Source organism: Struthio camelus, chromosome 2, assembly GCF_040807025.1.
Source record: "Struthio camelus isolate bStrCam1 chromosome 2, bStrCam1.hap1, whole genome shotgun sequence".
Taxonomy (NCBI): domain Eukaryota; kingdom Metazoa; phylum Chordata; class Aves; order Struthioniformes; family Struthionidae; genus Struthio; species Struthio camelus.
Genome location: NC_090943.1, coordinates 49,976,031 through 49,991,419, shown reverse-complemented (window position 1 = coordinate 49,991,419; position 15,389 = coordinate 49,976,031). Strand labels below are relative to the sequence as shown.

The 15,389-nt window shown below is 37.4% G+C and overlaps 2 protein-coding genes across 2 annotated transcripts in view; one reads left to right on the top strand and one right to left on the bottom strand.

Annotated features, from left to right (window-relative positions):
- Window positions 1-15,389, top strand: part of ACAD11 (acyl-CoA dehydrogenase family member 11) — a 33,904-nt gene that overhangs the window by 7,929 nt on the left and 10,586 nt on the right. Inside the window, exons 7-13 of the mRNA XM_068935612.1 lie at window positions 512-633; window positions 1,732-1,838; window positions 1,984-2,110; window positions 4,892-4,969; window positions 5,354-5,492; window positions 5,606-5,713; window positions 6,915-7,013. Coding sequence (XP_068791713.1) covers window positions 512-633; window positions 1,732-1,838; window positions 1,984-2,110; window positions 4,892-4,969; window positions 5,354-5,492; window positions 5,606-5,713; window positions 6,915-7,013 — 780 coding nt within the window. The remainder of the gene's footprint in view (window positions 1-511; window positions 634-1,731; window positions 1,839-1,983; window positions 2,111-4,891; window positions 4,970-5,353; window positions 5,493-5,605; window positions 5,714-6,914; window positions 7,014-15,389) is intronic.
- Window positions 10,528-14,504, bottom strand: ACKR4 (atypical chemokine receptor 4). The gene is made up of 2 exons (XM_009687847.2): window positions 14,371-14,504; window positions 10,528-11,736 (listed from the first exon to the last, which is right to left on the bottom strand). Exon 2 carries the CDS (start codon window positions 11,726-11,728, stop codon window positions 10,658-10,660), a length of 1,071 nt encoding a protein of 356 aa, XP_009686142.1. The 5' UTR covers window positions 11,729-11,736; window positions 14,371-14,504; the 3' UTR covers window positions 10,528-10,657.

The following is a 15,389-nucleotide window of genomic DNA, read 5'->3' as shown; positions in this document are numbered from 1 at the left end:
TGTTACCTTTATAAACACTAATGAAATGTGAAATGAATGAGCAAATCATTGCGCACTTGACGAGACCTTCTCCATAGTTTTCTTCGTTGTGGGAAACGTGCTGCTAGTAAGGTTTATTATTAGAACAGGTAATCCTGCTGTTATATGCTGTGGATTAGCCACTCTGTGTTACTTCTATAAAAGGTTATTTTGAAGCTTTCTTAGAGATACTGAAGGAAAAGTTATTTACATGTAAACTTATTTCATTTAAAAAAAACTGATGCAATTTGTTTCTTGGCTGGGGTGGGAGTGGGAAGTAGGAAGTGTTATGCTTGGCTGGAATTCAGACAATTCCTATTTCCTTCTGGCTCTTCTTATATTACTTAGCTCATGAGATGATAAATCATAGTTTATTTTTACTGTGTAAATTGCAGGTATCATAAAGCTGAAAAAGCTGTTCAAATGTTTGAAAAATAAGGCGGAAAAATCCTAGAAAATTTTGAGTATCCTAAAATACTTTGTTGTTTTGTAGAAATGCCTTCATTTGAAGAACTGATTTCCATTTACCGCCGCTGCCGGGGTATTAGCACTACTTTTTCCAACTTGAATTTTTTTCTTGCTTTGTCATATTTTAAAATGGCCGGGATATCCCAGGTAATACTTTCACTGATATTTTCTGAAATGTTGCATATTTTTATTATGAGTATTTGTAGATTGATAATACTTCTTCAAAATATGAATTGTGTTTTTAAGAATAGCTGAAAACATTGTACTTCAGTTTGTTCCTTCAGAAGCAGTATCTTAGATGGTTATGACCAGTAACTCTCTAGGATAGAATTCCTGCTGCATGAAGTACCTTGTGTTAGTTGTAGCTAAATTCTTACTAAAGCAGGCTAAAGAAGGAAAAAGTGGATGTGTGGATTTTTGTGATTGACGTGCCAGTGTGCTGGCAGTTCTATCATTTGGACTTCTTTTTGGATTCTGCCTGATTCAGGTCCAATATGACACAGAAACAAAGATGTTAGTAAGCTTCTGCAGCTCTCATGGAAGTAGATAGAAGAAGTAGCAGATAAGTAAGATCTTGTTGGTGTCACCTACAGATGAAAAGGAGGCTGTGTCAACTTGGCATTTTATGAGCAGAAAGTGCACATAGTAGCCCAGTCTTGACATCTGATTGCAGGAGAAAATAAGTTTCATTGATTCATTGTCAACAGAAGTAATTGTTTATTTAGATTTTCAGCCACTGGAGTACAGTTTCATGAGAAGTTTGCAGCATGAGACCAGCTTAGTAAGCATGAGATAAACTACCTGCTATTAATTTAGAGTGTAGGTCTACACTCTAGACCTGTAGAGTGGGCAGGTAACGTAGTTATGGATAATAATCATAATGTATTCTGGTGTCAGTTGGCTTAAGGGACAGGCTGGACTTGCTTGCGGTATCATGTGCAGACGTTCTTTTTTTTTGCTCTACTAGTTCTTGTGGGGTTTCCTTTAGTTTGGTTTGGCTGGGGTATGTTTTTTTGTTTTTTGTTTTTTATTTTTATTTTTTGGGTCAAGCCTTTCCATTATATCAGATATGGGCCACAAGCAATACAAACATATCCCAGTAAACTCTGTAATTCATAACACTACGGTAGCTGCTGATGCTTTTCCTACCATGTTCATTTATGTTTTACTTACCTAGCTGAAGAAATAAACAGAGATAATTTTATGGCATAATTATGCCATATATGCCTTTCCTTTTGGTTTTAGGGTATATATGCTAGATATCTCCTTGGAAATGCTTCTGCAGAGAATAGTCATGAATTTGCTAAGGTGGTGAAGCCTTTGGCAGAGAGAGGGTTAGAGCTCTCAAAAAGGTAAGAGAAATCTAAACTACTGATGTAAGATCAGGCAAAGCTCTTACAACCCCTTCACTTGTTTCAATGCCTGTATAAGGCAGCTCATACTGTTATCAGGGAAAATGTGGTCGTATTTGTTACTCTGTTGGATGTTCTTCTTTAGATCATCTTTCAGCAGCAGAACACATCACAGAATTTCAGGAGAGTTGTTCCATCAAAGTAGGAAAGGCCAAGAAATTCTGCTGAAGGTAAAGCAGTTCATGACACAGCACATATATCCGGCTGAGAAGGTAAAAGTTTTTAGTAAACTTATTCCTAAATGACCGTTTTGTGAGTAGAGTTTACAAAAATGTAAAACTTTCATATAGAAATAATGTCCTCCTATTTTTTTTTCCTTCCCCAGAACAGCTTTATTTTTCACGCAGTGATGTTTCTGGTGGTGCTTGCAAAATATTAACGCAAGTCGTTACAGTTTGCATGAATCTTCTTGAAGAAATGAAATGTTGTATGTGTTGTTAATAAATGCTAAGACTTACTTTTAAAAGTGGAGGAATACCTTGTTCATAGTTAATACCATGGTATCCTAACAAAAACCTAGAACTCTTACGTACGAAGTGCAAGGATTCATACTTAGTTTTGACGTAGTGCATGCGTGCAGGTGCTGTGTCACTCTCTTTAGTGAGCTCACACTGTCTTATGTCTTGTAAATTCTCAATCCTATTCCAGACTCTTGTTTTCACTTCTTTCTTGAGTTTTTTGCTTTTCAATTCCAAGGAAGAAGTAAAATCAGGACACAAAGAGCCTAACGTTTGGATTTCTTTTATTAATCTAATTGATTTAGAATGTCACTGTGGTTAGGGTGCTTAGGATGGTGGTTCTGTTTTTCCTTTTTTATAGATACTCTGAGACCCTTTATTGAAAGTATTATTTCTATTAATTCTGATGTGTTGTCATGGACACCAGATGTGGTGTGATTACATGAGTGTATTACACATCTTCCTTTCTCTTATTCAGAAATTGGGAGTAGCCAGAATGCAGCATTTCATGAGACAGCCTCATATCAAGTATTGCATTATGTCTACCACTGTTTCTGTGCTCATTGTAGCTCACTGCATTACAGCATGCCTATATTCAGATTTCTTGTTAGAAACTTTGGAATTAAGATTGAGGAAGTGTTGTCTTCTTCAACTAATATGTGGAGAAGCATGTTGTTGCCCTAATTTTTCTGTTCCTGTAACTCTAGCCTATTACTTTATTCAGCCTTAATTCAGTATATGATAGGACAAGGTTTTTGGGTTTTTTTTGCTTTGGTTATAGTTCGCAGTATCCTGAGCTGTTGTTATTCTGAAAAGGTAATGTAATGCTGTATAAGGAATTCATGCATAACTTCCATGACTGCATGTTGCTGATTTTTGTGTGACTCTGTAAATCTCCTATTTTAAGAATATTAAGGTTTTGGTTTTTTTGCTTCAAAGGGGAATATACTCTGGGTTGTCAGTTTAAAAAGGACAATACTGTTTTTAACCATACAATATTCAATGCTTCGGTCTCTCTCTCGCTTTGGTCTCTCTCTTCTTGTTTGTATGTTAGTGAACATGATTCCATAATGTATCAGCGTAGCCTCATTCTTGGATATATCTAATACCAGCGAAGGTATGAAATCAAGAGAGTGGAAATATCCACAGAAATCCATAATTAGAGGAAGGTAAAATGAGATGAAGCATTTTTCTTCTCAATTTAATGAAATGTTAAAAATTGTTCATTTGGAAAGTCGATTCAGTTTTCAGTCTAGTGGAAGCGCAGATGACATTTGTTGCAGAGTTGGGTGTTTCTTTGGTTGGATGTTTTTCGTTGTTTTTCTAGTCAGGCAGAAGTGTAGAGAACTAAATGGCTTATGAATATACCTGCCTACCACAAGGAAGGGTTGAGAGCAGAAATTCTTGGTATCTAAAGTTTCTTAAAAGTCTATCTGTAACTAGTTTTGGATTGTTCTGGAAGGAAACCTTTAAAATAATTAGGTGTACTTGCTTTAAAAACAAACATACGAACCACAATTAGCCATGAAAGTTCTGCAGTGAGTAGCGTTGTTGTTTTAAGTTATTTCTGACAGCAGGACTTGCAAATCAGGAGTTGTAGGTTCTAGTTCTGAATTTCTCTTACTGTGTAATTTTTAGGAAAGGCATTTAATCTTTCTGTGCAACTAGCGTAATAATTGTTTCATGGCAAAGCTGTGTGAAAGATGCTCTGGAATCCCTGAATAAAGAGAATTGTGTAATATCATAAAATCAGCACACAAAATTGTTTACCTGAAAATGAAGTTTAGACTTACAGTTCAGTGTTCCTGCAGTGTTTATAGAGGAAGAATATAACAGGTAGGGAGAAGGGAGAGTTTCTTAAGCACTGTTTTTTTTTTTTTCATTCTAAAACTCGTTCTGGGGCCATCTTCGTAGTGCTATGCCTTACTAAAATATCCTTGTCAAATACTAGGTTCCCTAAATAGAACACAGTTCTATATAGTACTAATACTCACTGCTCAGAGTGAAAGTTTACATAATCTGTCAAGAAGTTATTTTGACAGGAAAAAAAAGCATTCTTTGCGGTTTTGCTCTGTTAAAAATGATTAAATAGCTTGTATATCTGAATGGTGTGACAGGAAATCTGGATGTCATGTGCCAGTACATCAGACTGAGTTTTATCTGTTGTTTGACTTTTGAGTTTATTTCTCGCATGCATGCTTTTTGTACCAGTTCCTTGTATCTTTAGAAAACATTGTGTCTTCTACTTTCCTCATCATATGTTTTAAACCACTGCAAGCCATTCGCATGTGTGAAATGTACTGATGGGGATCATCTCCATGATGCATTTAAAGTTTTGCAAAATGAATAGATTACGGCTTGATTTTTGAATTATATTTTTAATGTGTAATGCAGCCAACTGTATGACAGAAAGAGATATTGAATACTTTGTTGTTAGTTCCTTAAGGTGCAGGGCTCTAAAACAAACCATATAATTACTTGTATATGTTAAATATCATTATTTATTTAAACAAACTCTTTAATTGTTTCTCTAAGGAAATAATAAAATACTATGCTGGACATGAAAAAGCGAAGGAAAAATGGAAGAAACCACCAGTGCTTGAGAGACTGAAGGTACTGGATAGTAAATATTCTTGAGCACTGTAGCGATAAAAGCATGGTATATGCCTTTGGAGAAGTTACTCTGACTGCATGGAAGGAAACAGAGCGAGGAACAGTGGAAGGAAAGAAAGAAGGAATTAAGGGAAGCATGCAAAAGGAGATGAGAGATACAAACGAAAGTGGAGAAAAGTAAAAGTGAGTTCTGTGAAGGGTATACCTAAACTTTAACTCAAAGACTGTATCTATTGAAAATAGCTATTTGAGGGAAAAAAAAATAAAAAAGCAGCTATATTGGACAATGTAATAGGCAGGAAGGAAGAAAATGGGTAGCAGGCCAAACTTCATTGCAGGATGAAAGTTTATTGCTAGTGTTTTTTCCTTTGACTTTTTCAACAGGAAATGGCAAAAGCAGAAGGTCTGTGGAACCTTTTTCTCCCAGATGTCAGTGGTCTCAGCCAGCTTGACTATGCGCTAATCGCTGAGGAGACAGGGAAATGCTTCTTTGCCCCTGAAGTTTTCAACTGTCATGCACCTGGTTAGCACACTCTGTGCCTAAACTACAGCACTGCGAATGTTATAAATGTGGGCATCTTATACCTTACCAGTTGGGTGTCTCTAGAAGTAAACATGACTGCTGATTTCTTACAGATACGGGAAACATGGAGGTCCTCCACCTGTACGGGACCGAAGAGCAAAAGAAAGAGTGGCTTGAGCCTCTCCTTGAAGGGAAGATTAGTTCTTGTTTCTGCATGACAGGTAAATTTTTCTCCGGGAGAAAGTTACAGGCAACTGGCACAATTTCCACAATAGCTTTTGCAAAAAACCACAAGTTGTTATGTGTTAATGAATTAATGCAGATATTTCCACTGAGCCTGTGAGTGTGACCCCGGAAAGATGTGAGTGCAAAGTTAGGCACCCTTGCTGTACTTTCAGAGCTTTCTGTCTGATGGTTGCCACTTCGGAGTGTTAAAATAATTAGTGTTTGCTTTCCACATGGTTTCAATTTATTTTTAGTACTAGTAAAGTATAGGTTATTGTACAAACCAGATTTACGATAGCACTTACCATTTTTACAGTGTGCTTTGGGGGTTCTCTAGAAACATACATGTAGGTACAAGTATGATGATTGTGGTTAAAGTTGTATAGTTTTGCATTATGTCATGATTGGCGTTTTTGGGGCATAACCCTAAAAATAACTCGAGAAACACATGATGCACTTTCTTTATGTCTTTAGCTCAGCGTCATATGCATTACTATTGGAATCTTGTGTCATTCAGCACCTCTGAAAAGCTTTTTTGATATAGGAAGGTAACTTTTAAACATGCGATGTCAAAATTTTGGCCTTCCTGTGTCAGCAGGAGTTGAGAGAACTTGGTCTTAGAGTTGGATCTTTACTTTGCCTATTCTATTTCACTCTGTCCCCCAAGAGTAAAAAGATGCTTTCACTGAAAACTTGAGAGAAGATGGCTTAACAAAGAAGTTTAGGGTGAAAGGAAACAGAATTAATCTTTCCTTTTCAAGATCATTGCTGACACTGCTGGCAACCAATTTATGTAACCTATTTCATAAACCAGTCAAGTGTCATCATAAAAGAGGTTTAAATCTCTTTCCTTTCACTGGAAAAACAAAGGCTGAGAAGAGATATGACTGTTATCTGTAAGTAGTGCATTGGGAGGGGAAAGGATTTAAAAATGTCAGGAAGGGAAGAAGGCTTTTTAATATAAAGACTAGTTTGGGCCCAAGAACAAGTCAGCTTAAGCTGCCTATGAATAAAGTGTCGTTAGAAAAAGAACGCCTTTGACCACCAGCAGTGAGGTTCTGAAACGGCTTTTCTACTGGGAGCAAAATAGTGTGTTTACAGTATATGTAGATCCCTGTATTTGTGGTGGTAGTGCTATACAGGTAGTACCTGTATACTTAATCTAGTTGTTTGTTTTGTTTTGTTTTTTTAACACAGAACCTGATGTAGCTTCAAGTGATGCCACCAATATGCAGTGCAGCATTGAGCGAGATGGAAACAGTTACGTGATCAATGGCAAGAAGTGGTGGAGCAGTGGTAAGCACAGAAAATCTAAATAAGAGTGGCTAAGTCTAAACTTCCTTCTAAGAACTGGTATAACAAAAATATTTGCTTTCCAGTTCTGAGATGAAAAATTGTCTCCTCTTGAGGAAAGACAACAGAAGGTAAACCAGTAGAAAACAGAAGCAAGTCTTTGTTTTATTAGACAAAGTCCAAAAGTCAAATCTGAGTTGGATTTTCAGGCCCTTTTAAGAACCTCTGATTTTAGTTCATGGAACAAATGCCACAGTTGTTCTTTAAATTATACTTCTTTCCATCAGATAACTTGCGCCTTTATGGCAATAGCCTTCAAACTTTGTTTTTATGAAGCTGTCTCTGTCAGCTTGTGTGTGAGATTTGGGTATACCATCTACAGTGAAAATGTGGCTGTTTTTTAAACGACTCTTTTATGCTGATTGACTCTTACTGGCAATTTTCCTATGTTGTTCTTCCCAGAAAGATCAATGGGTTGGTTTATAAATGGTAAATGTCCCTGTCACAGTAGTGCAGTTACTTTTTTATCCAAACGTATGTGACAGCAACTGGAAAATCATAATTCCCTGAGAGTTTGGAAGCTAACTGAATAAACTGAGCTGCTGACTAGAGATAAGCTTGAATGTTTTACCTATGTACTTTTGTGTGGGGAAGCTATGTACTCAGATATGCCTGTGCAATACCTAGACTCACCAGGAGATAGGGCTCTTTGTCTCCTTTCTAGTATATCAGAGCTGGAGGTATGATATTTATACCTTGCCTCTTCATCTGAGAGTGTCACTTAATAGCTAGCTACGCTTGCCCTGGGACAGTGTCTCCCAGCTGTACATTGCAGTCCCCAAGGCGGGTAATGGAAAAGTTTGTAGCAGGTAACACACAAAAGATATTACTCATAAAATGAGTTATGTGAATAATAAAAAGAGGAGAGCGCAAAAGTAAGAGAGCGTTATTTGGCTTGTCTTATTTCTAATAAAAAAATAATTAGGACAGTCAGATTTGTATAAAGACGGACACAAAAGGCACAAATGTGTAGCTCCAGTCAGAGCCTCCTTTTCTGCTGTTTGTTTGTTTGTTTTGGTCTGGGTGGAACTTGAGGACTGGGTACTCTGCACTTACACGGTAAATACGGTATGGCTTAAACGTGTCACATTTACCAGTGTATAAGTAGACCATCTGTGTAGCACATCTGTCAAGCACTTCTGACTTTACAATTCACACCCTTGTATTTCTGCAAAATACTGGACAGAAATTCTGTAAGATTCTGCCATCCAAAGAGAAAGAAGAGGTTTGTGTCTTACGTATGCTACTGTTGTTCCTTGTCTATCGTTTCAGAATTTTTTCTTCCAGTCCATGATTGTGTAACTAGGAGCAGAGTCCAAGAATGAGAGGTTCTGGTTGGCTTTCATAAGCAACAGATGATGTGGGGCAGTGTGGTGTAACACCACTTTTTCATTTTGAAAGCTAATCTGTTGATGCATTTCAAATGTCTCTAGAAACTCATGGAATAACTGCTGTTTTCCTAGAATTCTGGCCAGCGCTGTGCAGGGGTCAGCTTCGGTACCCCTCTATGAAAGACTGTAAATTCCACCGACTATGAGTTCCACAAGGAGTCGGAGCCTCTCTCATTCATGAAGCAAGGCCTCTAGCTTTTCCTGATAGATAAATAAAAACCTGTGATGAGAGATGTCAATGCTTACTAAAACAAAGCAAGATAAAGACAGCAAAAGTGGAAGCCAATGCACTTTTCATATTTTTACATTTTATTGTGTCTTCATATATTTTATTTTAGAAGATTATAATTATTGCAGTGCCTGATTCATTTTACAAATTCCTACTAGAAATTCCAGGCCCTGTGTCAGAAGATTAGCTTAAAACTTTTTCTTATTCCTGCTAATACTTTGACTATACTATTTTGACATTTACAAAGCCAAAACTTCACATAGTGCCATTGTTTGGCCAAGGAACTAGTTTTAAGTTTTATGCGTGCTCTAAAGGAATAACACTTGGAATATGAGTACATGTTAGAACTTTGGGCAGAGCAAATACAATAAAAAAAGATCAAAGAAATAGGTAAGTTTTGTATATACACACACACTTGTTGATTTCTTTTATCACGGTAAACAGAGTTTTCAGTTTATTTAGCCATACAATTCTTGGGCAAATCTACAGTGCGTTGCCTCTCTTAACAGCGTTAATTAAGTGAACAATGTGTAACTTCCCCATTGTGGAATCAAAAAACTGGCCTGCCATCTTCTACTATCCCTCTTGCAGTCTTTTACCAACAGATGTCTTCCCTCATACCGTATTTGTACTGAGAGTCTCTAGGACTTCAGTGGCTATCTAATCTTTTTGTTAGTGCTAGGGACTTTATTTTTATTACATTATCTTCTGTATCAGCTGCCTAAGATTGTTTCTTGAGGTTATCCTTGGATATCAAGTGGAGTTAGTTCAGTTACAAGAGGGATATGGATCTATGGATTTTATTCATTAAGCACTTCACTCTAACATCGGAATGAACAGTTCCAAAACAATTACCTTCTTGCTTTCACAGGTCAGTGTTTCCTTGTCATTAGTTTCTTCTTTAAGGACAATTACTGTCTGCATCTAGCTCTACTGCGTATAGTTTATGCTCTTCTTTCAGCCAGTGATTGGCATGAAAGCTCAGAGCCCCCACTACACCTGTAAAATCCAGAGACATGCAATAAAGGTACATATAAAAGTATATATTTTTGTAATAGATCGTAGGGCTCCCCATTCAAAATTAAGATAGGGAATAGCTGAAAAATGTAAGGCCATTCCTTGGTTGCCTTGATACTTGTTGCCCAAGTGTTTTGTAAGAGTGAGAGGGAAGCTGAGCCATTTTTTTAGGAAGTGACAAGAATGAGATCCTGGATAACCGTCTCTTATGAATCTAGGATCAGAACCAGAGATCTGGAACGTACCCCTCATGGGACACAGGGTTGCTGAAGTTCAGAGTGAGCAGAAAATGAAAGGGAGAGATGAAAGGTCATTTTAGGTAGTTCCGGAGAAGGAGTTGTTGATTTTCCTGGAGGTATGTTGTTGTTGCTATATGTATGTGGAAACACACAATAGCTTTTTTGTTTTGTTTTCTGTTTTCTGACTTAATTCTCAGCTGTGAACTGATCCCTCATTTCATTCATTGCTGCAAGGGTATCTATGGGATGATAGCTAAGGAAAAACATGGAAATTTTTTTTAGGCAAATGTTCCAAGCTGTTACAAAACAGAGAAGTACACCTATAGTGTTACATTTTAAAGGCATGAAAATTACTAACTTTTGATATAAAAGTTCCTGTACTGTGGTGTTATTGCTTTTGGTTTCTTTATCCATTTTAGGCATGTACAGATTGTTGACCTATATAATAGCCTAGTACTGTGACCCTTTTAAATCTTTTTTTTTTTTTTTAAGTGAGTATCTCCAGTTGTTTCTAGTACTTTCAGTATACAGTTTTTGCCTGCTGCTTGCTTTTGATCAACATGTTCCATTTTGAACTGCACTGTAGTGTCCTGGCTAGTTTGTAGGTCCAGAAATTCATCTGGAAGTTGACTTGCAAAACAGATGTGGAAACAATACCCCTTTAATTAGTAAATAAACCCTTTGTTACACAAGATAATGAAAACAGAGTGTCTATATAGTGAAGCTAATTGTTTCTTCTGTATGGTCTTCATAATTCATAGAAATTTCTTCAGTTATTCCATTCTGTTGTTGTCTTCTCCAGTATCCGTAATTTTTTGCTATTTTCATAATATGCATTTTAAAAGACGCACCCAGAAAGGCGTACAGAAGAGGGTTCAGGCAGGTGTGAAACAAAGCTATGCTCTTAGTTACCTGGAGTGCAACATCTATAGTTTTACTTGCATCACAGTCAGTAATCAACAGGTAGATGGTATCTATGGCTCGCCAGAACTTAACAGTGTTGTAAGGCAGTTGAGTAATAATAAAAGTGGCTACTACTGCCAGCAGAACTATGAAGGGTCTAGATTTTTTAGCATTTGGAGATCTAAAGATTGCTCTAGCAGTAGCTGAATAGCAGGTCAGCATTACTAGGAAAGGAAGCAGAAATTCCAGGATAATTTCCAGGATTTGAATGGCTGCTTTTAAGAGTGTTTCCATGTTCACTGGAAATACAGGAAGGCATTCATTCCTGTCATTGTATTTCTTCACTTGGTTAAATATCAGTTCAGGGATACTGAGTACAATAGCAGACAGCCAGACCCAGATGCAGGTTACACTGCACTGTTTTCCAGCTCTTCTATGACCTTGGGATTTGCAAATGGCCCTGTATCTATCCACACTGATGCAGGCCAGGAACAGCATGCCAGAGCTGAAATTCATGGTGTATAAAGAAGAAGTGAGCTTGCACATGGCGTTTCCAAGTTCCCATCCCTGCACTGCATTTGCAGCCCAAAAAGGGAGTGTGAAGAGTAAGAGCAAATCAGCAATGGCCAAATGCATGATGTACACATCTGTCTTGGTCTTCGGTTTCTTGCAATAGGCATAAATTGCTACCACTAATGAATTTCCAGCGACTCCAACAGTGAAAGCCAACGTATAGAACACAGGGAGGAATAATTTACTGAAATTTCTTACATCGTCCTTTTCACAAAGCAGCTCATACGTGTTGTAATCTATAACAGAGCTGAGATCACCCTCGTCCTCAATCCAGTAATCAGTTGAGCTGTTCATATCCCAGCCCATGGCAAAAGCTGCAGGACAAAGAGAAAGAAAAGCAACTTGGTTCCAAGTTTTAAAATTTCTGTTGAAACCTAAAATCCTTTCTCAAGGTTGCTTATCAATCTCGAATGTAAACAAGTTAGATATTAAGAATGCATTTGCAAATAGTCAGACTACTAGAGCCAGTACAAAGAGCTAGACAGTGATGGAGGCAGAAGAGACCAAGTCTCAGCTTCTCCTGTGAAGTGGGGTAACTGACCATATTGATGCAACGCAAAGTAAAATGGATTCACTTCAAATGCTTGCGTTAGCCTCAGTGTTTGAGGCTGCAAGAGGCTTGTAGTGCACCTCACTAGTTAGCACATTTCAGCTGAGGAGCCATCATTGCTTCAACTGCTCTGACTCAGTTATGTATGACTATATTCTATTGCAAAATAAATTTGCCTGCACCTCTGTAGAGTTGAAATTACACTTTTTTTTTTCTCTATACAGCCTCAGCAAAGCAAAGCAGTACTGGTTAAAGGCTCTGAATACTATTACCCTATAGTGGATAAGGCCTATTAGCAGTTTGAAGCTGAGAGGAAAGTAGAAGTATTCTACTCTCATATATTTCTGGCAAATTTGGGATGCGAGTATTATATAGGGAGAGTGTGCTTGTTTGTTTCTCAGGCACATGTATACATACCAATTACTTAAAGCACAGCTGTCTAGTGGAATCAGCAGTGGGACACAATTACTCAGTTTAGTCTCCATCTCACGCAGTGAATGGCTTTAGGCCCGAGTGGAATTTTTTATAGAATCAAATTAGTGCGGGTATGCTGAATCTTATGGCTGGAAACTTCTCAGGATGTTATGTATGGAAAGGAATCTTATCACATACAAAACTGCCCACAAGCACCCAAACAGTTCAGAACCTCTGCTATTTTTTCAAGTTCATCTCATGACATGACTTAGTGTTAGTAAACACTGAGGTTATGTTCTCACTGCCTGTTTAAGGTTGAAGTTTAGTATTCTTATCTTCAGACTGATTCTTAGGCAAGCCATGTCCTACAGTATGTTCTTTTCTTCCTGTAATTGTGTTCATTTACTAATTTGCTGAAATTCTTTGCTGAAAACTACGCTCTACAGTACTCCATTTTCTTGAGATAAACAGGATTAAGATTTCTTAGCAAGAGTGGCAAAAAGCTGCTGAAAATGAAAAACACATTCCTTTCTCTCATCTTCGGCAGTGTTTCAGAATTCAAGGCCAGTATTACTGAAAACAAATTCTTACCTGGTATTCTACCCAGAGCTACAATTTGGCATTTTCACATTTGAAAAAATTGCAAATATTATTTCTGTTTTTTAAAGAAGGATTTAATGAAGGGTTGCCAAACCCTTATGAGCAGTAGCTCTTTGAAAATTTTCAGTGCTCTCTGTCTACCAGTAAGAATAAGGTACTGACTGATGTCATAGTCAGGGATACAGACCAATTAATTAGAAAGAAATGAATAATTTCCATCCTTGCTTGACACTTATAAATTATTCTTTTCAGGGACTCTCCTATCTAAATTTAAAAATATGTGCCAGTTAGAAATGAACTCTTTGGCTTGGTTTTGATCCTTACTGACTTTGCTGGACTTTCATGTTAACATTTCCAAACACTTCCCACTTTAAACAATAATTGCTTTTTGAGGCTTGTCCTCTGACATTTACTGTTGCCTAGGTGTGGTGTGCAGAATGGAAAATAAAGTAATTCTGTTACTTAGTTTGACAACAGATATGCACATTCCGTGCCTAACAATCGGTGTTAGCAGGATTTTTCAACAGCAGCAGTGTTTTGCAGCTTTATAGTACTTGCCTAGGAGAGATTCAAACATAAGAAGCAAATGTTGCTGTTTCACCAGAAGAGAAACTGCAGTATGGAGTGTTTAATCCACTTAGTCAAGATTGGAAGAAAATTGAAAGGAAAAGATGTGGCTGTGCTGTAAACACTTATTACAGAACCCATCTGGGAATGTTTAATCAAATTGGATCACTGGCAGATATATTTGAAAGCAAAATGATGAAGAAACTTTTTGGTGCACACTTTAAGATGTCTGGGTACCACGAAGCAGTTTGGCTGTGACAGGGAACGTGCTCCCCTGCCTGAAATGATTTTGGCTGGTTTGAATTCTTGGCAGAAACGAACGGTTATCTAATACTTCACAGTTGCTATTTCTCTCCCTTAAAATAATACAGTCATGTTTTGGCTAACGTTCCTGTTCATATCTATCATTCCTATTCATTCCAATAGACATCTGTTTTCTAGGAGGTATATTAATAGCTTTGCATGTGTTTTGCAGGGTTACTCCAGGAGTTAGCCGCTTTCTACTGAGATACAAATTCATTTTTTCTGTGTGTATGAACCTGATGTGAGATTGTATGAATACATTTTTGAATGAAGTTAATATTCCGCGTTTAAACAAATAGATTTTTCCTTCAGAATGAATTGATCAGTAACCTATTCTTCTACTTAGCAAATTAATTTTAAAAGTTGCAATAAGGAGGTGCCTTAGTGAAATCATGATTCTCTGCAAAGCCAGCTTCGGAAGTTTCCAGTAGCAAATCCTAACTCTTCTACTTGCATGTAAGGTCAATATATCACAATTAATATACAGATTAGTACAAATTAAAAGGAAACTAACCTTCTTTTGTCAGCAGATTGGTAGCAGGTATTGCAGTTGAGATGTACTTCAGTGAAATGATCTGAGTTGGTCTGACAAGTTACATTTTTGTCTTCCAGCACCACACCCTCATCTGGAAGTCAGTTGCACTTTCATTTTAACTTGCTAGTAAAAAAAAAAAAAAAAAGTCTTTACGTTTCTGAAAACTCTTCTCAGTATGAACACTCTCACAGGTCCAGCTCTTTGGAAAGACAAGGCTCTTACTATTGCACTATGTAATGTTTTTTTTTTTTTTTTTTTTTTTTAACCTGAAAGCGCAAACATTTTGTGCAAAATCAAAAGCCTTTTAACAAATCACACAATTACAATGTGTAAAGGAGAGAAACAGGGGAGGTCAGCTTGGAGCAGAGTCACCAGTAGAAAATCGGTATACGTTTTCATCAGGGCAGTACTGCACTTTTGATGGCTGCCTATACAAGTTTTGAGGGATCCCATTTTAAGTAACTTTTTAGGGGGGGTATAAAAGAAGGATGTGTTTTGTTTTTTGAGGGATTGTGGGGTCACTCTTTCAGTATGTGGATATGTGATAGTGAGCAAAACCAGGAAGATGGTAGGGAAAAGACATGAAAGGAAGTGGCAAGTTTTTAACCAGAGTGTAAGTCCTGCACCCGGTGAGAGAGTTCTCAGGGACTTAAATGTTACTATAGGCAGACTCATAATCAAGTTAGTGTTTGATAGTGTTTCTACAGGACCTGCAAGTAAGGCAGGAAAGCAAGAGGAAAAATAAAAAGACGCTGTTCCTTCCATGAGGTGGTGTTCCTTCCGTTTGCAGTGTGCTGTCTAGATTATAAAAAGTTGATGCAGTTACAGGAAAGGGAAGATGGAAAAGTTCTGCCGTCACATGCAGATATTGTTATCTCTGCACTGAGGCATGGGCTTTCTCAGGTTAAGAATTCCTAAAATGACTGGATCTTAAATGTGCACAATCTACTCAGCATCAAATTGTTCTTCTGTGTAGGCAGGGTATCAGGTAGTCTTCC

Bases quoted from the DNA above. Each gene is read 5' to 3' on its own strand.
- ACKR4 (XM_009687847.2), bottom strand. From the start codon at position 11,728: ATGGGCTGGGATATGAACAGCTCAACTGATTACTGGATTGAGGACGAG.